We start from the raw sequence: 24001 nt of genomic DNA on the forward strand, positions 1-24001 counted from the left end.
TAGATTTTTGGAAGTCTTTCAGCAGGGCGAGCAAAAAGACACGTCTACGCGGTTCGGTGGTTCTGTTGGTTCCAAGTTTTAACGCCTCAAAACTCCTGCTTCCTGACATCCTGCTCATCCATTCCCCTTCCATCTTCATCTAGTCGAGCAGGTTAAGCGATTTACGCGTCGCTAATTTACGCTAATGTTTGCCTTTCACATTTCCGCATAAATGCACAGACAATGTGGCAACATCAGCCCCGTTCTCCGCACTTTCCCCCACTTGCCACGGACGTGATCCCTTCAGATGTGTCCTGGTTGTCACATATGAAAGCATTTCCATATTCCGCCAGCAAAGACAACACTTTCGCAGGCTGTTTAAACATGAAATAGGTAAATTATATATTCTTGTTGTTGATGGGATTCTCTTGAAACATTAGGACCTCCTCCCGTGGGTGCAAAATGTTTTTTAATTAACTTAATTATTTCTGCTGCCTCGTGCTGTCTGCCTTTTTTTCTCTTTGACTTTGTTCATTATTTTTTGATCTTGAGGCATGTTAAGGTAATCTTGTGTTGCCTAGGTGTTTTATTTTTGAGAGTTTGAGTAACAAAGCTTTATGAAACTTTGGGAATTATTATGACACCGAAAGTGGTGGAGCTTATTGATTTTAGCAAAGAAAATAATTAACAATAATGGGTTGAATTTAGGACCGCAAAAATCAAATAATATATGTATTCTGTTTAAAAAAATGTATTAGATTCATATTATTAAAATAAATATATGCTACTTACTAACCTTTGTTGTGTAAACAAATTAGCCTATTCTTTTATTTCATAATACCTACACTCGAAATAAAACGAACTTAAGCAAATTAATAAGATTCTCGACAAGCAAATAATACTTGAAAAATCTTGTTAGTCCAGGTCTTTTGCGTGATTTTCAGCCTTTATTTTTAATTCTTAATAGGCTGAAATTGGATTCATTTTCATTACGTATACGCCGGGTATGCTCCAACCTCCATAAAAACCTACTCAATTACCCCCTTGAGTGAATTTTAATCTTTATTAACGTCATACCCTTATTGTCTCTTTGCAGCGACGAATATTCGATACCAGATCACAGGCGGTAACATAGGCAATGCCTTTGCCGTACAAAACACCACCGGTGTCATTTACGTGGCAAGTCCACTCGACTACGAAACGCGGCCAAGGGTAAGTAGTCGACTGCTCTGGGACTGTCTACAACTGCTGACAGGCTTGTTTTAACTAAGACACTACATACAACTGAGAAAAATATTTCGTTACTTTAAATTTGTTATTAAAAAACTTAACCGATAAATACTAAATATAGTTATTCTTTAAACTTAACTTTATTTTATTCAATGCTTCCAAATTTTTTTAACCACAAAACAGAGTCTGGATAAATAATTTATTTCTTCAATTTTTCTCTTTGTGCACCCACTTGTCTACAAGTTGATGCACATTTTTCTTAGTCCTATTTTTTTGCTAGGTACTAACTTTGTGTTGCATGCATAATTTATATATTTTTATGCTTTGGCGATGAACAACAAAAAAGTGGAAATATGTAAAACTATGCAGAACTTTTGGGGGGAGTTGGCAAAACTTTCGACAAGGCAAGGCGAGGCGTATAAAAAAATTAATCCGAAAAAAGGAAAATTCGCTTACATGCAGAAAGCATTTCCATCTCAGAGAGCTAGGGGGTTATATGGGATATATAGACAGCTACAGCTGTCGTTACATTTCCCAATGCGAATTTTTAACGTGGCTGTTAACGCACCCATCTTGCACTGAGAAAAATGCTGATGATGGGACAAATACTCAATTATAAAACAATAATTTGTAGATAACGATAAAAAAAATAAATACGAAATTTTTATTTTGTAGGAATTTGTATTTATTATTTTAATAAAATTGATACTAAATATTATTTCTAAAAAATATTATTACCTTTAATTTAAATTGTGTACCAAAGCAATTGTTTTAGACAGACTTAATATAATAAAAACGTTCCGTACTGATTTATTCAAGAATTTAAATTTAATTTTTGTTAATTTTTTCTGAGTGCAAGATGAACATATATGTAGAAATCCCCCAACATCCTGCATCGCGTAGTCATCACCTATACGCAACTTGTTTGGGCTCCCCCACAGGACTGGAAATCCGTGTAGCTGTCAATGCTCAACCATGCAACAAGCACTGGCAGTGCCACAACCAAAACAACAAGCCACAGCACCCGGAACATGTGTTGCCAATTTCGTATTTGGCTCTACTTTTTTCCACTTTGTTTTGTTCTACCCGTGGAAAAAGTTTCACTGACCATTCATGCGAATTTGGCTTTTGTTGCTCAAATTGTGACTCGACTTTGGCCAGCTCGTCGGCATCAGGCGCATTAAAAACGTCAGGCCAGAATAAATCTCTTTGCTGATAGCATTGTCAGTTTCTTTATTTTTCTAAAATTTCCGCTGGAAATATCCATAAACGTATTTTTAACTTTTGAAACGTTTTTGCTGGATTAGGTAAAAAGTTATTTGGTTATTCACTTTGCTGCATTAACAGTTTATGGTATGAAAGGCTTAATTTACAAAACTTAAATACGGTTTGGTTTGTAGTTGGACATTTTATTTAAATGCGTTTAGTTTAATAATTGTTTATGTTATCTTTGTTATATTTTATAAAATATATTAATATATTTAATATACTATACTTACAGTATGAACTGCGGCTGGAGGCGACACGAAATCGCAAAAACAACTACACCACCGTTGTGATCAACGTTCGCGATGTCAACGATAATCCACCCGTATTCGATCGTCAAACATATCGCACACAAATCACTGAGGAAGACGATCGCAATCTGCCCAAACGCATACTGCAGGTTAGTTTTCAGCACAAAAACTTTGTCCGCCTTTTCCGGGCACCATTTATCGCCTTATTGGCTTTCAACAATGTAAATATTGAAACTCGGCTGCTGCATGAGCATCACAAGCAAAAAAGAAACACGAACCGAAAACAATACATACAATACACGTAATTTACATAAAAAGCCAAAAACTTAACAATACAAAAGGAGAATGGCAAGGCCAAAGGCAAACAACAGGCTGCAAACTCAAGTGGCGAACGGATACCACGCAGAATGTGTCTGGGAAAAAAAAAGGAAAAGTGGGAAAAAGTGGAGGGAAAAGTTCTTCATTCGCGTGGAGCTATTCGGGCGTAAATACAAATAAATACTCATTCATTAATAATAACGTGATAGTTACGCAATGGCAGTAAAATGCGCCCACATACGCAAATACATTCATCAACTCCATGTGAACGAAATATATACATATAAATCATATACTTATATATACATACATCTGTACATATCTGTACAAGCGACTTTTATTCCCGACATCATTTGCCAACATGAAAGCCAGTGTAGAGGAAGGCAAGTTTATGACCACATCAAAATTTGAATACACTTTAACGGATGCATTAAGGAAACGGCCATTTATATATGGTAAATACGAAAGTTGGAAAAAACAGCAAGGAATGATAGGAAAACATACATTTTTATTCCCTTAATATACATACATTAGTTAAAATCAAAGCAGTGAAATTAATGATATATTTTTTTTTAAGGGGGCTGTAAATAAATTACAATTCAATTTTTTGAAATATTCATTGCCAGACGAAAGTTAACTCATAAAACCACAAAACTTCCATTTATTTTATTTACCTTTAAATATATTGAAGAGCATTCCATTAATTCCCACTTGTTTCGTTTTTTTTAAATATTAAATACAAATTAAAATTGCACAGCTCAGCGGGCGTAGCCGCAACCAATAAACAAGAAACGGGGAAAAAAGAAGGCGAATTTTTAATTACACATTTATGGGAGGCCAAAGTGCGAACGGAGAAGCATTGTCACGGCAGGTCCCATTATGGCCGATATTTTTATATGTATATTTTTGTCCTTATTTGTGAAGATACAAGCTGAATGGAATGCGTTTGCTGTCGCCGACACCTTTGGACCCAAATTGATTTCTGCGTTTGGAAAATGAAATGTAAATATTTTTATGTAAAGCGCTGCACTTGCGAGGCTTCTGTGGGTGGGTTTTTGGTGGCAAGGGCGTTGAATTATGGCCATAAATGGGCGACCGGGAGTGTGTGTATTCTGGCCGAGAGGACAATGGCACGCAGCTCGAAGGCTCGCTTCCGCCTCCGAAATGGGCGGGGCAATAATAATGGGCACAATGATGGCACGTAGACAACTCTTTTGTCATATCAAATTGTGTTCAACATTTAACGTAAATTGTCGCATTGTGAATGTGCAGCGGGAAGCGGATGGCTGCTGAAAATGGGTATGGGTGGAAATGGCAGGCACTTAACACGTGACGATGATTTAATGGACCAAGGACCCAGAGGATATTGCTACAAGTTTGCTTGTAATTGTCAACTGAAACTCTCCTTTCTTTCATTATAATAGAAAATGGGTTACACACATGCAGGAATCGTGCATAACTGGTTTGGTTTTAACAGATACTTTGCACAATCCTCTTTGCACAGGCAAAAAGATACAAAGGGAGAGATGAAACACAAGCTGAACAAGGCAATTATTGCTTTTAATTGACAAGACAACTGTTTGAAGGCTTTGCTACTCCGTCGTCCTCAGCATCAGTAAAGAGATTTGCATTTGCTGCACAGGAAGAAAAAACACAGTTTGTTTCGGGCATTAGAAAATTCAAAATAAATAAATAGGGAAACAGCACATGCAAACAACAACTGTTTTCTGAAAATTAAACATTTACTCGCGTCCATTTCCATTTAATTTTAAGCTTCCAGTTTTTTAATGCCTTATTTAGAAATTACTCATTTTAATGTTTACATATCAATTATAAATTAATTTTTTTGGTGTATTCACTATAATGCTTTCATGACAATTATAAGCTACATTTTATTCTGAATTTATTATTAAGTTTACATGACAATTATAAACTTATTTTTTTGGTGTATACATTTTGTTCTTAATGCTCATGTATTGTGTCTTGTTGTTAAGAAACGATTACAAGAACTTGTAGGTTTCCATCCTGTTCCTAGGCCTGAAGTAACATTTAATAACTCACTTATTATTCCCATTAATGCAAAGAGGCTTAAAACAAGTAAATCTCCAAAGGACTTTCTATAAATTTCCCAAGTATCTCAAAGTTGTTTGCAGATTAACAGATTGTATTTCATTTATTTGATTTTATTCAATTGCCCAACCCCTCATTGAACCTAATCAAACTCGATAACCATTTTGCCTATGATCAAATATTCCAAAAAAATGCTCCTAAATGCTGATTTAATTTACCAATCCCAGGCCAAAACGAACAAAATAAAAATAAAACAAAAGAAAAAAACCAAATCCGATTGAATAATTACATAAATCTCTGTAATATTAGCATTTCTTTTCTTTTTTCACTGAAAGTATTTTGTGGCCATTGCGGAGGGGTCGAAATACAATGTGCAAAAAATAGAAGACCAAAAAAATCGAAGCATAAATTTACAAGCAATCTGGCGGGTAAAAGGAAAAATACCAGCCACGCCCACCGTCCAGATTTTTCAGCCGCCCCTCCCGGTATTTTTCCCATTTCAACATTCACGTTGCCCTTTATTGGACATTTAAAGCATTTGGCTCATTTGCATATTTGATTTATAGCCCCCAATATTGTAAGCAGCGTCCAGCTTTCCCCAACCTGATTCTTTATCCCCACCGAATAATGCACTTTTTGTAACCAACCGCCTTTCGTTCTCCTTTCCGTTTCGTTGCAGGTCACAGCCACCGATGGCGATGTAGATAGACCAATAAATATTGTATATTTCCTGACTGGCCAGGGCATCGACCCTGATAATCCAGCGAATAGTAAATTTGATATAAATCGCACGACGGGCGATATTTTTGTACTCAAGGTAAGTGAGCGCACGTCCACCTTCTGGCGTTTTAAAACAGATTCCAATTTCGAGTCCCCTCGTAAAACGAGCGTAATGAAAGCCAGTTAAAATTTCGCGACGGCCCCTTAACTGCAAACCGTGCAAATGGCACTGAATTCAAACAAGAAAAATAACTTTTTTGTTTGTACTTCAGCCGCGGGGGGTACTCTATAAGCCCCGGGGGGGGCTATTTTCGGGACAGGGGGGCTGTTTTTTTGACAGGGAGCTTTGGCCGTTCACAATTGAGCCACAGTTTATGTTCACACAATGGCGCAGTTTATATTTTGTGACGAGTGAACAGTTAAAAAAAATAAGGGGTCATTGCAGCATGGAAATGGGCCTACCCTGAATTTATGCGGGTCGGTTGACCTTGTGAACTTTCATGTCAAAAATGAAGTGTTAAAAAGGTTCTAGAAAATGGCATTCATTTTATACGTAGTAAAAATATCACTTCTATTTTTACTTTTAAATAAAATAATGAATATAAAGAAATTCTGAAAGCTACTTAACTTTCTTGAATGACATTTGGTCTGAAAAATAATAGCAATTTATTAAAAATGTTGGTCATTGACATTTTTAGACTACTTTTATCAATGTTATTGTGATAAAACTACTCTTTCAACCAGCTTATGGAACACCGCAAAAAACGTTAAGCGACTTGACACCGCTTTTAACTTTTTGCCACTGCGTCACGCTTTTCATAGCCGGAAGAGCTTGAAAACGTGTTCAATATTTAACACTTTTTGTCGGCTTCTGATTGTTGTCATCCCTTACCACCCTCGACTGCGCGACTTTTGTAAATTGCAAAGCTTTCCACGCGGTTCGGTGGCGTATGATTAATTTAAAACTGTGCCAAACCGCACACACACAAATGCCACACCCACTGGTAGATGGATCATAAAAAAAAATAGTGTCATTTAGATGCAAAAAACTACCACCCTCGGTTGTCAGATACATAGACTCCAATTAATTTCACACAAAGTCCATAAAAACTAACGAGTCAAAGTGACACCAAACGAACGAGAGTAAATTAGTGTTGCTAACTATGGATAAGGAATAAATGGTTTAAAGCTAAATATGAGTAGTCTAAAATTTATATTATATGATTATACGATAGTTAATGTTAACTTCAAATCTTATTCTTATATTGATCATGTAGTAATGGGCAAGAACGCTTGCATGGACACAATTTATTGAAAATTATATCAGTGAAACTAAATGTTTTCGATGCTTCCATATAGGTATTATATCTTTTTAAAGTAAAATATATATTATTTCAATAACATAAACAATATAATTTTTAATATTACAGCCTACATTTTTACTCCAGCGCAAAAATGGTTGAACTTTTTTAAAACTGCTTTTAAAAAATTATAGTAGAGGAAATAAATATCCATTTACACAAACTTTTTATACTTTAAGGAAATCCGTAATTTAGCTGTAAAATAGTTTTCAACACTAATGGACCTCCACGAGCATTTCAAAGCACGGGCCTCAAAAAACACCACTTCGATTCGCATTCTGCATAAAATGTTCAAATGTTGCCAGTGGCGGTTGGCTTTATTTGTTTTGTTGCTGGCGGAAAGGGCAGTTTGCTGATGCGATAGGGTTGAAAGTGGGTGAACAGGTTGAGAGGGGCAGTGGGCGATGGGTGGTGGGTGGTAGTGGGAGGGGTTCGGCGACAGCATGTGGCATTTGTGGTTTTGACGCTCTACAACCGACCACATGTAAATGACGTTCGTCGTTCGTTATTGGTGGCGCGGTCGCCTCGCATAAAATTGTGTGTAAAATCAGGCGGGAAAATGGGGCTTGGAAAAAAAAGGGTTCTGAGGTTGGGGTCTTCTTCGTCAGGCGGATGCCACTTGCCGGTTGCCTGACGGCATTTAATTTGTAATTGCGATTGCATTACGTGTCACGTGGCAGTAAAACCATTTTTTCCACCGCTTTAATTGAGCGAACGGGGTTTTAAAGTTTATTTGCCTACAGCTGAGCGAATTGCAATCGAATTGGTTATCTAGTGTGGTTCAAATAAAGGGGTAGGAAACGAAAGGCATTATATGGGTCAAAACTACTTTTAGGATCCATAGTTGTCTTTAAAAATCTTTAAAAATAATTAAAAAGGAAAAATATAACTTTGTGCAGAGTAATAAATATCAAAACATAAATAAGTAAAGTTTTATATACTGAAAGACAAACAATATTTGGTAAAAGTAATCTGGTAAAACTTCGACTTCCTATTATACTTATTCCAATATCTTCTTGAGCACTTTAATATTCTCTTAGAAATAACACGTGAAGTTGTTCAAGTCTTTATTTTAGCAACACCAACACATTTCGTGTGTCTTTAGACTAAATGCAAAACTAAGCTTTCATTTACTTCAATAAGACTACAGAATTAATTCATCGTAAAGCAAATTGTCCTTCAGAAAGACCACAGATGCCAACACATTGAATACATTTCGTTAAGGTATAATACTATATGCATTAGCTGAGCCAGCAATGTTTAAGGGCAATTTGAATAGGACCAAAGCCAGGCCACAACTAAAAGGTTGACAGGGCCAACACATTGGCAAACACAAGCAAATCGAACGAATACTGGAGGACGTCTCAATCGAATTGATGGCTTTTATTTTGTCATTGCCAATGCAATCTCGTGTGGATAACTCATTTAATGAGAAATCTAATAACAGACTTGTGTATAAGACTACCTACCACCGCAATGCCATCAAAGCCAGGTCAGAAACAAACAGCAATCCATGGCCAAGGGCTCAGGGGTTTCCAAGGTCTAAGACTCAGACTCAGTTACAGTTTACCGAAGGGCATCAAATAATTTGCAAACAAACAAACAGCTGCCAAATCAAATCCTTTTTACACTCTAAGAAATTGAGTTGGCCTAAGGAACTCAAATAAAAATCTCAAAAATCAATTGCTTTATTTTTATGAAAATATTTTGTTTTTAAATTTAGGTAACACAATTTAATTGAATAAGCATAGAAATGTACAGAAAGACAATTTTCATGGAGAATATTATTTAAGACTTGATTTTACTTAATAAGCGAAATAATATTTATTTGATTTCTAATGTTGCAAAATAAACAGCTTTTCAATAGTCTAATTTTTTTTAATTTTTTAAAATTATATTTGTTATTTTTATATATAGCTACAAATGTTATGAACGCTTTTAAAATAACGCTGTTAGAAAAAATATTATTTTGAATTCGAAACAGTTTGGAACTTAAATCTTTTGGAATATTTATAACAAAACGATAACTTTACTGCGAGCGAATTGTGACTTGAAATTGGATTTGTCTTGTATTTATTTGTAACTATTTCCATACTCAATATTTCGTGTGTAACTTGGAATCCACAGCCCCTGGACCGTGATCAGCCCAATGGCAGGCCACAGTGGCGCTTCACAGTATTCGCCCAGGACGAGGGCGGCGAGGGCCTGGTGGGCTACGCGGACATCCAGGTCAACCTGAAGGACATCAACGACAATGCGCCGCAGTTTCCGCAGGGCATCTACTTTGGAAACGTAACGGAGAACGGCACCGCCGGCAGTTCGGTGATGACCATGTCCGCCGTCGACTACGACGATCCCAACGAGAGCACCAATGCCAAGCTGATCTACTCGATTGAGAAGAACGTAATCGAGGAGGAGACGGGGGCGCCCATCTTCGAAATCCAACCGGAGACGGGACTCATCCGGACTGCAGTCTGCTGTCTGGACAGGGAGCGAACGCCCGACTACTCCATCCAGGTGGTTGCGATGGACGGCGGCGGACTCAAAGGTGAGTGAAATAAATACAACTGAACTCAGTCAGTTTATCTATGCTGTGGGCGTTGTTAATATATGGTTTCCCAGGAATTTCATATGCCTAGCAGGCAGCATTTGAATCCAAGCACGCATTACCTCATCCGATTGACATAAGATGTCTGTGGCTATTAATAGATTTGGCTTTGAAATAAACTCATTAAATGCTAAGAAACGGTTTAATTATATTTTAGTAGCATTTTTGATTAGGGCTATAAAATCAATTGAATAAAGGCAATAAGAACTGTCCCAGAATCAGAAAAAGGTGTATAAATAAAAAAACAGAACATTGTATGGGCAGCTAGTATATCATGAAGATAAATTAAATTTTATCCCAGTCATTCCCCTAATTTCTGCCACTGCATCTGTGTTTAATCGACACCCATCTGATGCACTCTGTCTGTTCTGTTTACTGTCCAATATCGCAGGCACGGGCACCGCCTCGATTCGCGTCAAGGACCTCAACGACATGCCGCCGCAGTTCACCAAGGACGAGTGGTTCACCGAGGTGGACGAAACGAATGGCACTTACATCCCGGAGACGCCCATTCTCACGGTGACCGTTCAGGATGAGGACGAGACGAACACCTTCCAGTACAAGGTGGTGTCGAATAGTGGTTTCGGGGCGGATAAGTTTGCGATGGTGCGGAATGGCGATGGCACGGGCTCGCTGAAAATCATTCAGCCACTGGACTACGAGGATCCGCTGCAAAGTAGTGGCTTCCGCTTTCGCATTCAGGTCAACGATAAAGGCGAGGATGGACCCAGTGGAAGTGATAAGTATCATGTGGCCTACTCCTGGGTGGTTGTGAAACTGCGAGATATCAACGATAATGTTCCGAAATTCGATCGAGAGCACATCGAAGTCTCCATCTATGAAGATACGAAAGTGGGCACTGTTTTGGAGCAATTCAAGGCCGCCGATGCGGATCAAGGTGGTCACTCCAAAGTGATTTACAAAATAGTTCGCTCCACAAATCGCAGAAGACAGTTTGCCATCAGTGACAAGGGAGCGGTTAGCATACAAAGACCATTGGATAGGGAAACCCTGGATCGACATCACATCCAAATACTCGCTATTGACGATGGCAACCCTGCTCGAACTGCAACTGCAACTCTAACCGTGATAGTCAAGGATGTGAACGATAATGCACCGACCTTTGCCCAGGACTACAAGCCCACATTGCCGGAAAATGTGTCTGGTAAGAAAATTCTGGAGGTGGCAGCCAAGGATGCAGATGATCGGCTAAGAGGAAATGGAGGACCCTTCACTTTTCGACTGGATCCCTTGGCCAGCGATGAAATAAGAGCGGGCTTTAAGGTGGAATACGATCGCAGTAAGTACAATCATTTTGTACAAAAGTTTAACGAACATTTAAGTATTAAAAATAGCAGTTTAACGAACATTTAATTATTCAAAATACAAATTAAATTCAATAATTTTAACTCCATTACCAGTGGCTATAGCTCAACTACTGGTACTAATAAAAAATAGTTGAATGTTAATCGCAATCGCATACACAAATAGAAACTATAGCCGAGGGCAAAGCGCATTGCATAATTAATGATGCAAAATATATATTTAAACGCTCACTAAGCCCAACATCTGTCACTTTGGGAAATAATCGCCAACACTTGGAAAAATTACAAAATAAAATGCTGAACATATTTAATGCATTTGCTTGATTAAAAATGTATTCAATGAGATATGTCGCAGCCATTTATACCAATTACGCATCTCATTTAAGTAATTATGCAAATTAATATCAAGCGAATAGCCGAACTATTTTTTATTTATTTAGACTTTGAATTTGTTTATGGGCGAATAATTAATTCTGCATTTGAAAATCAATTATTTATATTGATACCCCGAAGGGCTTTTGGGTCACAAATTCGTTTACTGGAGAGATACTTGAAACTCAAACACGTGCCAGGTCGACAAAAAATTACAAAAAAAAAGGAGCAGAAAGTGATAAAAACACATCAATGAGGATGGTCCCTAAAACAGAGGGACACACAAATACAAAAGAGAAATGAGCCCTGAAATTCAAACTGGCAAAGCAGAAAAACTGGTAGAGAAAATTGAAAAACTTGCTGTCAATGTCAGCGACAGCATTCAAGTGACACCTCAAATTTTCTTTCATTTGATCGATTTTATTGGGGTTCTCTCGAAAGTTTTTCTTCTTTTTCGGCTTTTTGTTCAGGGCTTTTGTTTCAAATAACTCCCAACAATGGCTACACAAAAAGTGTAGACCAATTTCCATTTTACAAAAGAGAAGAGCAGAGAAAAAAATTCAAAATCAAGTTTGAGAGTGGAGTTCTATTTTCAAGCTGACTACATTTACACTTCTCATCTATTTATTTTCAGCAAAAACTAAGGTATTTAAAAATATACATAGTCTTAGTTTCCTTTTAAATATATATTTATTTTTGAGCTATTTTAAAGTATTAATAAGCATACCATTTTTTAGACAGCTCCTAATACATAAACATAAAGTTTATTAAATTTGATTTGACTAAATAGATAATAATCGGACAAACAAAAATTCCCAGAAAATGTAGCTTAAACCGAAAGCCTTTATTTCGTGCATATACTCTTAGGGAGAGTCCCTGAAAGGAAAACACCAAATCGCAATGAAAACAAAAGCCGGCCGGACATGGTCAACTGCATCGACCGAGATGATGCCCCGAGGCTTGGTTCTGTCCACAGTTCCACCGCTTTTCTGTTGCTCTGTGTCTCCGGCTCTTTCCGACCAACTCCTCTATCTATCCCTGCAGTTGGCTTTTACTGTGTTTTTTCGGTTACCAACTTTGTGGCACAAACAATGCTGATGATGCTGATTGTCTGAAACATAATTCAATCACCATTACTATGCAAACACAGTTTGGTTTAGCGTTTGATTTCGACTTTGATTGTGTGGCAATTGCCTTGAATGAATGAACTGAATTGGTTGGAGTGCCGTAGAGCAGAGTGGAAGTGGTTCGGTTTCGAATTGCAAGTTGTTTGATTTTAGCGTTTTCCGGTTAGCCTGGCCAAAAGCAGTGAAGCAGATTCGCACTGACTAGGATTGGAGTGGATTGATTTAAAAATCGATAGCATTTTTATTGATTTATACTCTTGGAATGCAAAAAGTAAAAATAAATTTAAAAATATAAATATAAAATATATATATATATAATATAGTAAATAAATTGATTAAAACCAAATACCTTTCTCTTTTCAGGAGGTGACAATGGAAATGGGGTGGCCATCATCTCATCCCTTCGTCCTTTTGATCGCGAAGTCCAAAAGAGCTATGCCATTCCCATCGAGATCAAGGATAATGGAGCTCCTGCGATGACGGGCACTAGTACACTAACTGTGACAATTGGCGATGTAAATGATAATAAAATGCAGCCGGGCAGCAAATCGGTTCTGGTGTATAACTACCAAGGACAGTCGCAGGATACGCAGATAGGCAGGGTCTACGTTAACGATCCCGACGATTGGGATGTTCCGGATAAGAAATACTACTGGGAGGTTCAGGAACATCAGAGATTTAAGCTCGACACGGATACTGGAATTCTAACGATGAGAGCGGGGACCAGAAGAGGTCGCTATCAGCTCAAATTCAAGGTATACGACAGGGAACACGGTCAGGAGGATATCCCCGCCAATCTAAGCGTTACAGTGCGCGACATAACAACAGAGGCGGTGCAGCAAGCGGGTTCCATGCGATTGGCCCACATAACAGATGAGGATTTCGTGAGAACCTGGAACCCAGTTAAAAATCAAGTGGAACCCTCTAAACTGGAGAGGTTCCGCAACAAGTTGGCCGAATTGCTATACACAGATCGAGATAATGTGGACGTATTTAGTGTGCAACTGAAGGAGGGTTCTCCATATCCCCTAACCGATGTTCACTTTGCAGCCAGATCTGCCACTCAGCAACCATATTTCAAGGCAGTTCGCTTGAATGGTGTTGTGCAAATGCATCGTGAAGAGATTGAAAAGGATGTGGGCCTAAATATCACCATGGTTAATATCAATGAGTGCTTGCACGAAGGCAAGGGAAAGTGTGGTTCCAGTTCGTGTACATCCAAAGTGGAGTTGGGCAAGAAACCCTACACGGTTAGTGTGAATCGCACCGCCTTGGTGGGCGTTCGCTTGGAGATTAGTGCCCAGTGTGTTTGCCGGGCCAGGAACTTCACCAATCAGGATCACAATTGCCGATCCCATCTGTGCTACAATGGGGGTCGCTGTGTGGAGACCCGAAATGGCCCCAAGTGTGTGGCCTGCCCATTGGGATACAATGGTCCTCGATGTCAGCAGTCCACTCGGAGTTTTCGCGGCAATGGTTGGGCCTGGTATCCTCCGCTGCAACAATGCCAGGAGTCCCATCTCAGTTTGGAGTTCATCACGCGTGCAGCAGATGGCTTGATACTCTACAATGGACCCATCGTGCCACCAAAACCTGGAGAAGCCGTGGTCAGTGACTTCATAGCCATCGAACTGGAACAGGGCTATCCGCGTCTCCTCATCGATTTCGGTTCCGGCACCCTGGAACTGAGGGCAAAAACGAAGAAGACCATGGATGACGGTGTCTGGCATCGTTTGGATATTTTCTGGGACTCCGAGAATGTCCGGATGGTGGTGGACTTTTGTCGCACTGCCCTCGTTTCCGAAATGGAGGATGGCACTCCGCCGGAATTCGATGACAATGCGTGCCAGGCGAGAGGACAAATTCCGCCATTTTCGGAGTCCCTAAATCTGAATCAACCCCTTCAATTGGGTGGACTCTATCGGCAGCACTTCGATCAAACGCTGTACAATTGGCAGTATGCCTTCAGTTCCAAGGGATTCGATGGTTGCATCCGCAATGTTATCCACAATTCCGAGCACTATGACTTGGCTTTTCCGGCCTTGGCCCGGAATAGTTTTCCCGCCTGTCCGCAAACCGATGAGGTTTGCCTGAAAACCGAACACACGGCTCGTTGTTGGGAGCATGGCAATTGTGTGGCCAGTTTGGTCCAGGCCAAGTGCCATTGCCAGCCGGGTTGGATGGGACCGGGCTGCAATGTGCCCACCATTCCAACGACCTTCAAGGCTCAGAGTTATGTGAAATTCGCCCTCAGCTTCGAGCCGGATCGATTTTCCACACAACTGCAGCTTAGATTTCGAACTCGCGAGCAGGGTGGCGAACTTTTCCGGGTTAGTGATCAGCATCACAGGGAGTACGCCATCCTGGAACTCCGCCGAGGTCACCTGCAGTTTCGCTACAACCTGAACTCGCTGAGGAACGAGGAACAACTGCTGACTCTGACCGCAATCGCCGTGAACGACGGCCAGTGGCATGTGATTCGCATCAGTCGCTACGGATCGGCCGCCTTGATGGAACTGGACGGCGGGGAGTCGAGGCGGTACAACGAGTCCTTCCACTTCACCGGCCACCAGTGGCTCACCATCGACAAACAGGAGGGCGTCTATGCGGGCGGCAAGGCCGAGTATACGGGCATCAAGACCTTCGAGGTGCAGGCCGACTTTCAAAGGAGCTGCTTGGACGACATCAGGTGAGGGCTAATTCTAGTTTGGTCCTTCTTGGCTACGGGTTACACTTTTGTACTATTTTAGAAAAAAATGTAGACATAAATAGGCTTTCTTCAATAATTTATTTCAGTATCAGTTTCTGGTTGTATTGTTCCTTAGAACCTACCCTTAAATTTTTTTAAATATAACATAAAGTTTAAAAAAATTTTTAAAACATTTATAATTACTTATTCGAATTTCAGCTTTTTAAAAAAGACTGTTTTTTAAACACCTTAGAAAAAAAATATTTTATTTACGACAAAAATACTAAAAAAGAAATGTTAGCAATATATTTAAAAATAAATTAAGGAAATCATTTTTAAACATTAATATTCATTTTTCTTATTAATGAATACAAAAAATTTATTTTAATTAATTTTGTAACCATAAGGGTAATTAGTCAACGGATTTGTTTGCAATAATGTTTGTGTGAGGCACAATAATAAATTTATTTAGTTAATGTCAAATAAATTGAATACCTTCCCAATAAAGTATTTTGTTTCAGACATCGAAAGAAAAGTTCTTAAAGTTCTATGCCATTTTAGTTAGTACAAGTGCTACCACCTAATCAAAGCCAACAGGAAAAGGACACATTTTTAGTGCACTTCGATCGCTGGCATTCATGCATAATTTTCCCCTTTCCCGCCCCCTTTTCCGCCTGCAGGCTGGACGGGAAGCACCTGCCCCTGCCCCCCGCCATGAACGGCACCCAGTGGGGCCAGGCGACGATGGCCCGCAATCTGGAACGCAACTGCCCCTCGAATAGGCCCTGCTCGAATGTCATCTGCCCGGATCCCTTTGATTGCGTCGACTTGTGGAACGAATACGAGTGCACGTAAGTATACCTTTTTCATTTTCACTTCCTGGCCACTTCCTTTGTGAGCGGTGCATAGTAATTTATTGGGCTTTCGATTTAATTACAGTCCCTTTTGTTTGCCTTTGAAGGCAAGCCAAAAGGTTTAATTAAATTGGGGAAAATGCCAGTTTCAAATAAGTTAATTGTATCACGATAGGTAGAATTGAAATACTTCTTAGACAAAAGTTGGATTATTTAAACATTTGTAAATATGTGGGCTATATGAAAAGGAAGCTCTCAGTTGCAAACATCAATTTATGTATCAGAATGCCATTAAGTGGAATGCGACCTGAAGTTAGGTACACATTTCCGAGAGAGACTCCCTGCCATTTTCCAGCTTCGGGCACTCAGACAATGACAAACAGCAAATTGACTCCGAATGCAAAACAAATAATATGATATTATTGTCATTGCCTGTCTTCCTTTGCTCATGCAAGGCCAGTCACCGCAGAAATAGAAGGTTTCACTTAGAAAAATATAACCAAGATGTTCGGAGCAAGACAATATAAATTAAAAACACAACAAACATAAAAACAATATACAAATTAAATTTGATTAAATTTTAGAAAGTTAAACTAATTATTTAAAAACAAAATTATTAAAGACAAAATTCTACAAATAACATTGAAAGTAAATTATTATAAAAGACCTTTTTTAAACTTTAATCAATGTTCTTTAACTACAATTTCTTTCTTTAAGATAAACGTTTTGGCACACAGAAGTTTAAATGGACTTATACATTCTTTGTTAATGGTATTTTGTGGGCATCAACTCTTGAAAATAATATTCTTGTACTTAAATATACATAAATATAAGTACATAAAATACCTGGAAAACCAATTCCGAGACTTAGAAATAATTTTCACCGTTCTAAACTATATTGCTTGAATAAATGTACTTTTTCCGAGTGTTTGCACATGGAAATATCTACATTTGCCTGGCCGGGAATCTGGGGCACGACTCCTGATCCTAGAGCTTCTGCTCTGCAACACCTCATCGATGATGGGTCGTCGTGGCGGTGGCAATGGCAGTTCTCTGGCTCGAGAGCAGAGCACATTTTCCACATCATTAGTTTTGCGGAGTGACTCCATTCGAGAGCCGACGACAGGCAGCAAGGACACCCAATCTGGCACTGCATCATGTCCTGGCCGCTACCCCCTCCCCTCCATCCTCCTGGGAAGACTAAGCACCCCCAGCTGTGAGCTTCTCGCTCCATTTGCTTTTGGGAACGGGAACATCTGGGCCTGCTGCTTCCAAAACACGTGTTCGCCGGGCTCGCCTCCTTGCGGTCTTCTTTCTTTTAAGATAAATTTAAATAGTGGCACACGCCTCGCCTTCAGGTGGCGACGTGTCATAAATTATGCTTACTTTAGCCTCAATTTCGTTGCCAGTTGTGGGCAGCAGTTAACGCAGTGCTCTGCTGGAATTTGTGTCACTCACTCAGGACTTGGGACACTGAAGATGTCGGACAAGGAGCTGTCCCCAATTGGAATACTCGCAGTGACTTCAATTTAAATGCTCAAAGTGTGCGAAATGTAAAATATGGCTTGTTTCCGCGCTTAAAGCTTTAACTTCCCCATCGCTGTTTTGTCCAGGGATTCTCTTCTAACCAAAGCTTCACGCCCTTAATGCGCTTCGCAAAATATTTGAGGGGCCCAACTCATGGGGGAATTATTCTATCCCTGGGTTGCACAACTTTGTGCCAAAATAAAAAAGTTTGCATTTCGGAACAAAAAATTTAGAGAACTAAAGTAGGTACATACACACGAAACAATTCATTGTAAAAACTGATACTTTTAGGAAGTGCTTAATTTTGAAATTATTTTGAAATGTAAAACTACAAAATGCGGCTTTCCTTTTTACCCAAACGTTTCGTCAAAAAATAATTTTTTTGTTTTTTTTTGGCCTTGAATTTTACTGGTTTTAGTTTTTATTAAACAAAAAATATTTCGTTTTCTCCCCTATTTCCCTATTTCCCTATTTTGCCAAATTTTCATGAGTGTATTGAAAAGCAAATATAGAGAAATGTGTGTGGCCACATACATTGCTGCCCCTTCCATTAATCGCCTTTGATTACTTAAAATTTACACATACTGTTTTATATGGTTTATTTTCCCCGATTGTAGGGGCAAAGAGCATTAAGGAAATCTTTGTGGCAGCATACATTTTGGTTCGCGAGCCGTAATCGCCTCCGAATTCGTAATAACTCCCGCGTTCTCCGATTTCTCGTTTCAGCTGCAGCGAGGGTCGCATCATGTCCTCGGACACCAAGGGCTGTGTGGACAGGAACGAGTGCCTGGACCTGCCCTGCCTGAACGGAGCCACCTGCATCAATCTGGAGCCCCGCCTGCGGTATCGCTGCATTTGCCCGGAGGGCTATTGGGGCGAAAACTGCGAGCTGGTGCAGGAGGGCCAACGGCTGAAGTTGAGCATGGGAGCCCTGGGGGCGATATTCGTCTGCCTGATTATCATACTGAGTAAGTACGAGTGGCGACCGCAACTGAAGATACATTCAAAGAGCCCCCCGCCGACTGCCGACTGTCGCTAAGCTCCTCCCAAAAATGTCCCATTCATGTGTGACAATTAAGCGGCTTAAGCAGCAACATTGCTTCCTTCTCAAGTCCCTCTCTTTTTCCATGTAAATGCAATTTGCTGGTGGAGAAACCACCTCCCCAAAAAAGCAAAAAAAAAGTATAACGACACCGACATCTGTTTGGACAGTCGCCACCGTGTGTGTGTAAGGGGGTTAAAAAACAAAATAAAAAATGTAAGGGGTTAACATGGAGAGACCCATGCAGTTTCAACAGCATAAAGTGGCAACAAATCTTGTATCCTTTGCTTTATTTTTGTAACTTTTTTATGCCCAGACAGGGGCAATTTGTTGGTTTAGTCTAAAAAAAAAGAGGACAAAAATATTAGCATAGCGGCTAATTAAGCTTAGGAAAAAGGAAGAGAAAAGTTTACATGTTGTCTGCAGGAATAGTTGTACAAATAGCAGCAATAATTAAACATAAACTTTAACCATTCAAGATTCACAGGGATTTAAAATTGTTTTAATTTTAATTGGTCTGTTTATATTATAAGCCAGTAAAATTCCATAATAGAGAAATGTGACTAATTAAATGCCTAAAAAATCTGTAAACCATTTTTTTTCTAACATTATAAAATTTGAATGTATTGTAATGCTCTTATAAATAGTAATCCTCAAGGGTACTTAGTTCAAAAGTTAAAGCTTTGATAAATCAATAAATATTTATAAATAAAAGATTAATATAAATAAATAACATATTGAAAAAAATATGATTTTACCTATATTGAAAACTCTTCCATAAAAACCACTTAGCTTCGTACTATTTTTGGTTGGTTGGGCATTTACTACATTGCCTAAGCCAATTAGGGCCATTTTATTGCTTGAAAAAATCGCAGAAAATGGAATAAAATTTCAGCAAAATTCTGAGCACTTAATGGATTTTGCGAACGAGTGTTAAGTGGCTTTGGTCATTTGGTTGTTTTTCCCTTCCTCTATTTGCTGCCAGCCCATGCAAATGCGTTTTCTCTCACGCAATGCGCGACAATCTATTTTCGTTTCGCCGGCTCGACTGGGATTTGAAGGGATTTTCAATTAGCGCAGCATTTTCGCCCCGCTCCAGATTGGTTTTATATGCCTCTAGTAGCACACTGTAGGCCATTTATTTTTGGCCATATTTAAAAGTGACGCTGATTTATCCGGCCGGCGGGCCAACTTTAATGAGTACTTGCGCCAAAGTTGCAGCTGAGACAACAACAAAAGACAAAAGCGTAAGCTAATTAGTCGCTGCTAAGGCAGATAATTACACAGTTGGCTGAGGGCGGAAAAACAAAGACTGGAAGTGGCCATAAAACCGCTAAACCGCAAAATAGGCGCAATAAATAAACGACGAGCCGTCCGCACAAAAGTACTTTCATCTCCTCCTTTTTTTATGATGTGAAAATATCTCAGGAGCCGAAACATAAAATCTGACAGCAGCAGTCTTGTCTTCGGTTTGTGTTGATTCGCCCTAAAGTGGCGTTAAGATTGGACAGGGGGAGGTGGGAGTGATGGTGTATAAGCAAACTAAATAATTATCTAACATTATTTACAGTCAACGCTCCTTCATGTCCTGTCTGCGGAGCGGCTGCTGTGTAATCTGTGAATCGCTGAACTGTATTTTAGCATAAAGTTTCAAGTGTCCAAGTGGAGCAACTACAAAGTCCCCTCGCCTTGATGAGCTGACCTGGTCAGCAAGTTCAGGCCAGCAACAAGATATTTGCCAGGGTCCTTCGTCCTGTATAGTTAAGTGCAAACAAAGGCCGTTAAAGAGCTTTCGGTCCGGCATTGTTCATCTTACAGGATATTTTTGCCTTTGTTTTTGCTAGTTTTTATGTAGGTTAGTTCATGTTCTCCTCTGGCTGTTGTGCAGTTTTTCGGGCTGCTTCTTATTTTATTTTCCTGGTCGGAGGTAATGTTGATTAAAGGTTGATGAATGAACAGTTGGCCCTGGCCTGCTTAGCAAAATATTTTGAGCTTTATCCCAGGTAACAGACTTTAAAATGCGCTTTGAGAAAGTATTTTTAGTGCAAATTGAACTAACGCTTTGGTTAGGTCAATAATTGAGTTTGGTGCTATGTTCCATAGTTGGATTTTTAAGCACGTTTCAACGGATAATTCAATTCATAACTTCTCTCAGGCACAAAACATTTATTTAGCACGATTTGGCGTCGGAATGCAATTAAATTTTGTTTTTAATTGCTTCCTAGCATTGAAAAATATGTAAACTAAGTGCCAGCAAACCTTAAATTAACTAATTTACTGTATTGTTTAAATTAATGTTTATGGTTAATTTATTAGATTTTTAACAATCCGAAAATACTCTTGGAAGAGACTAATAAACTGATATGTAGATCAGTATATTTCTATATAAAATTGATTGTTTTGTTAGGTTTACTTTAAAATATATAATAAAAATAACTATTCTTTAAATGCATCATTTTTCTTTATTTTTTTTTTAATTTTTCTTTTCCTCATTAATTATTTAGGGTCACCTTTGAAAACAGATAACAAAAAATATTTATCAAACTTCATGGAATTTTCATCTTTTATTTGGCGAAAGTTTCCAAAACAGATTTGGAATGCTTCGCTTTTAGGACGAATTATCGAAGATTTCTGTTGGCTGTTTTTGGATGGGGGCACATTAATAGCAAAACTTGTGCGGCAAGATAATTTAGAAAGTTTTCTCGCTCCTTTCTGCGGCGAGAGACAAATTTAATGCACTTCAAGCCATGGCCGAGAACTGGCAGTGAACTATTTTCGGTTCAATTCGGTTCTCGGTTGTGGTTTTGGGTTTTGTGTCTTGCTGCTGTCGCAACTTTATGCTGTAATTGTTGCATTAAACTTTCCAGCTCCCAAAGACACAGGACATCTCGAATGGGTGGCGTTTTAGAGTGGTCCCCTACACCGACAGTCATTTGCCAGCTAAGCGGATTACAAGTCGGCCAAAAACATTCACATTTCAAATGCACATTTCAAGTGTCTCCGGTTCGCTGTAGCATGAAAACTTGTTAAGTTCTGTGTCCTTTCTGCGTTTGCCTTTTTACTTTAGTTGGCTTAAGTAGCATAAAGTTATTAATAAGTTTCCCTCCACTCAACCACTGTAACATATTCTCGGAAAACTCGCAGCCACTCTCCTTCTGTTTGACGGGTAAACAGGACTTTTGCTCGGCAAAAAAAAAAAATACTGCCAAAAGAGAATCCCTCTTGTAGACTTGCATTTTATCATTTGCGCTTCAGTTGACAGGAATATTAACTTGGCTCTGGCACAGTTGGGTTAAGCAAACAGCTAAGTAAAAATAATTAAAACTCTGGCTCGACTTCTCCAAAATGACAAGCACTGCCAAGGATGTTTCTTCGGATTTCACATCCCATTTTTCGGTTTTTAATGCCCCAGCATTTCTTCTGGGCTAAGCGGATTCATTAGTTGCAATAACTGCCAGCTGACTTTCGCAGAGACAGAGCACAAAGTTCATTTATAAGGAAAAGGCATAAAACATTTCTCCACTGGCGAGTTGATTTCTCGTAATTGTTGGCCATTTGATCCGTCCTTGGAATCGTTATCTTCTTAAATTTTGAATGCTTTATTGTTTGTTTATTGCTCTGCACACAAGCTTTTTGGTTTTTGTAATAGGGAATATAATATGCAGACAATAATTGAGTACCATTTTTTTTCTAAATTCAATTTGTTGAGTCTTTAAGGTATTTAAAAGTGTTTCCACCTTATACAATCACAAAGTTTCCGCCTGCTCTCATTTTCTAAGTGTGGAAATGGAAAAGCGGAAAAAGAACAACATTTTTCCTACATTTAATTACCTTCATTAAATGTAAATGGAGCTGTTGTTATGGCTCTGACAGTTAACAGACAACCAACAGACTACCAGCCTTGCTTTAGGTATTTGTTTCACAATTTCAGTTTTTTTGTGCCTTTTTTATAAAAAAAAGTACAACGGGCATAATGGGTAAAAAGGAGGTTTTTATAATGAGGAGGAGAGAAAAATTGTGGGCTACCTTAATAGAGATAATTTTAAGGAGTGTCCCAAAAAAGATGACACAATTTAAACGAACTATGAAATAAGAAGAAGAGTAATTAAATAAATAAATATTATGGAAATTTATTAATGACAACCCAAAAATTGCTTGGACCTTTCTTTTCATAACGTTAGAAAATGTGTTAATTAGATAGATAGAAATTTAGTAAGAAGAGAAACGGAAATTAATGTTTTATCTTCATAGATAACATTTAAAGTAAACTAAACTATAGTTTGAGATGAGATGAAAAGCAATTTAATAAATATTTGTAAATAAATTATCATAAGGACAACTAAAAAATACACGTTCGTTGGATTTGATTTTTGGATCTGACTTGAGAATGTGACAAATACTTTTCCCACGAATAAACTAATATTTTAATAATATCTCTCAAATATTATGTACTTCAATCGCAGATAGATATAAATTAATAGATACAGTTTTAAGGAATTTATTTTATACCATAATATTTCTTTGTATATGCTTCTTGATAACTTTCGATGATGTGGCAAATACTTTACCCACAAATAAACAAATATTTTAACCATATCCCTCATATATCTTTCAGTTCTGGCCCTAATCTTCGTGCTGTATAGCCGCAAACGCAAGACGACCAAGAAGAAGAAGCGCTCGGGACCCGAAAAGGATGTCCGGGAGACGGTAATCAGCTACGAGGACGAGGGCGGCGGCGAGGACGACATGACGGCCTTCGACATCACGCCTCTGCAAATACCAATCAGCGCCCAGGGAGGACCGCCGGACATCGCCGCCTGCAAGATGCCCATAATCTGTGAGTAAACACGAGTCCGGCGAGTGGGACTGGCCAAGTAATTGGGCGGTTGTTTGCACTTAGACCCCGTGATGACGCTGCTGCCACCTGGCCAGGAGCTGAACGTGGCCTATCTGATGGAGGAGCGCAAGCAGCGCATCGACAAGGACCACAACGCACCGCCCTTCGACGACCTGCGCAACTTCACCTTCGAGGGCAGCGGCAGCATCGCCGAGTCGCTGAGTTCGCTGGCCTCCGGTAAGGGTCCTTCATCTTCCCTCCACTTCCCAACATTTTAAGTAATTCCTGGAAATCTGCCACTCAAATATGCTCCTTCGGAGATTGTCTAGTTTTACAAACAAGTAGCCTTTAAACAGTGCTTAAAACTACATTCATCATTGTATTGGTTATAATTTCTTCTAATTTTTTGATTTCATAAAATTTTG

At 39.0% G+C, this 24001-nt stretch overlaps 1 protein-coding gene across 3 annotated transcripts in view; it reads left to right on the forward strand.

The window, feature by feature from the left end:
- Window positions 1-24001, forward strand: part of LOC108037952 (putative neural-cadherin 2) — a 93675-nt gene that overhangs the window by 68571 nt on the left and 1103 nt on the right. For all 3 annotated transcript variants that reach the window (XM_044459594.1, XM_044459596.1, XM_044459595.1), the window contains exons 4-13: window positions 1076-1191; window positions 2711-2875; window positions 5794-5931; window positions 9323-9743; window positions 10195-11103; window positions 12991-15316; window positions 15997-16167; window positions 18424-18665; window positions 23355-23576; window positions 23640-23813. In XM_044459594.1, coding sequence (XP_044315529.1) covers window positions 1076-1191; window positions 2711-2875; window positions 5794-5931; window positions 9323-9743; window positions 10195-11103; window positions 12991-15316; window positions 15997-16167; window positions 18424-18665; window positions 23355-23576; window positions 23640-23813 — 4884 coding nt within the window. The remainder of the gene's footprint in view (window positions 1-1075; window positions 1192-2710; window positions 2876-5793; window positions 5932-9322; window positions 9744-10194; window positions 11104-12990; window positions 15317-15996; window positions 16168-18423; window positions 18666-23354; window positions 23577-23639; window positions 23814-24001) is intronic.

This window comes from Drosophila rhopaloa, unplaced genomic scaffold (genome assembly GCF_018152115.1).
Source record: "Drosophila rhopaloa isolate 14029-0021.01 unplaced genomic scaffold, ASM1815211v1 contig_2, whole genome shotgun sequence".
Taxonomy (NCBI): domain Eukaryota; kingdom Metazoa; phylum Arthropoda; class Insecta; order Diptera; family Drosophilidae; genus Drosophila; species Drosophila rhopaloa.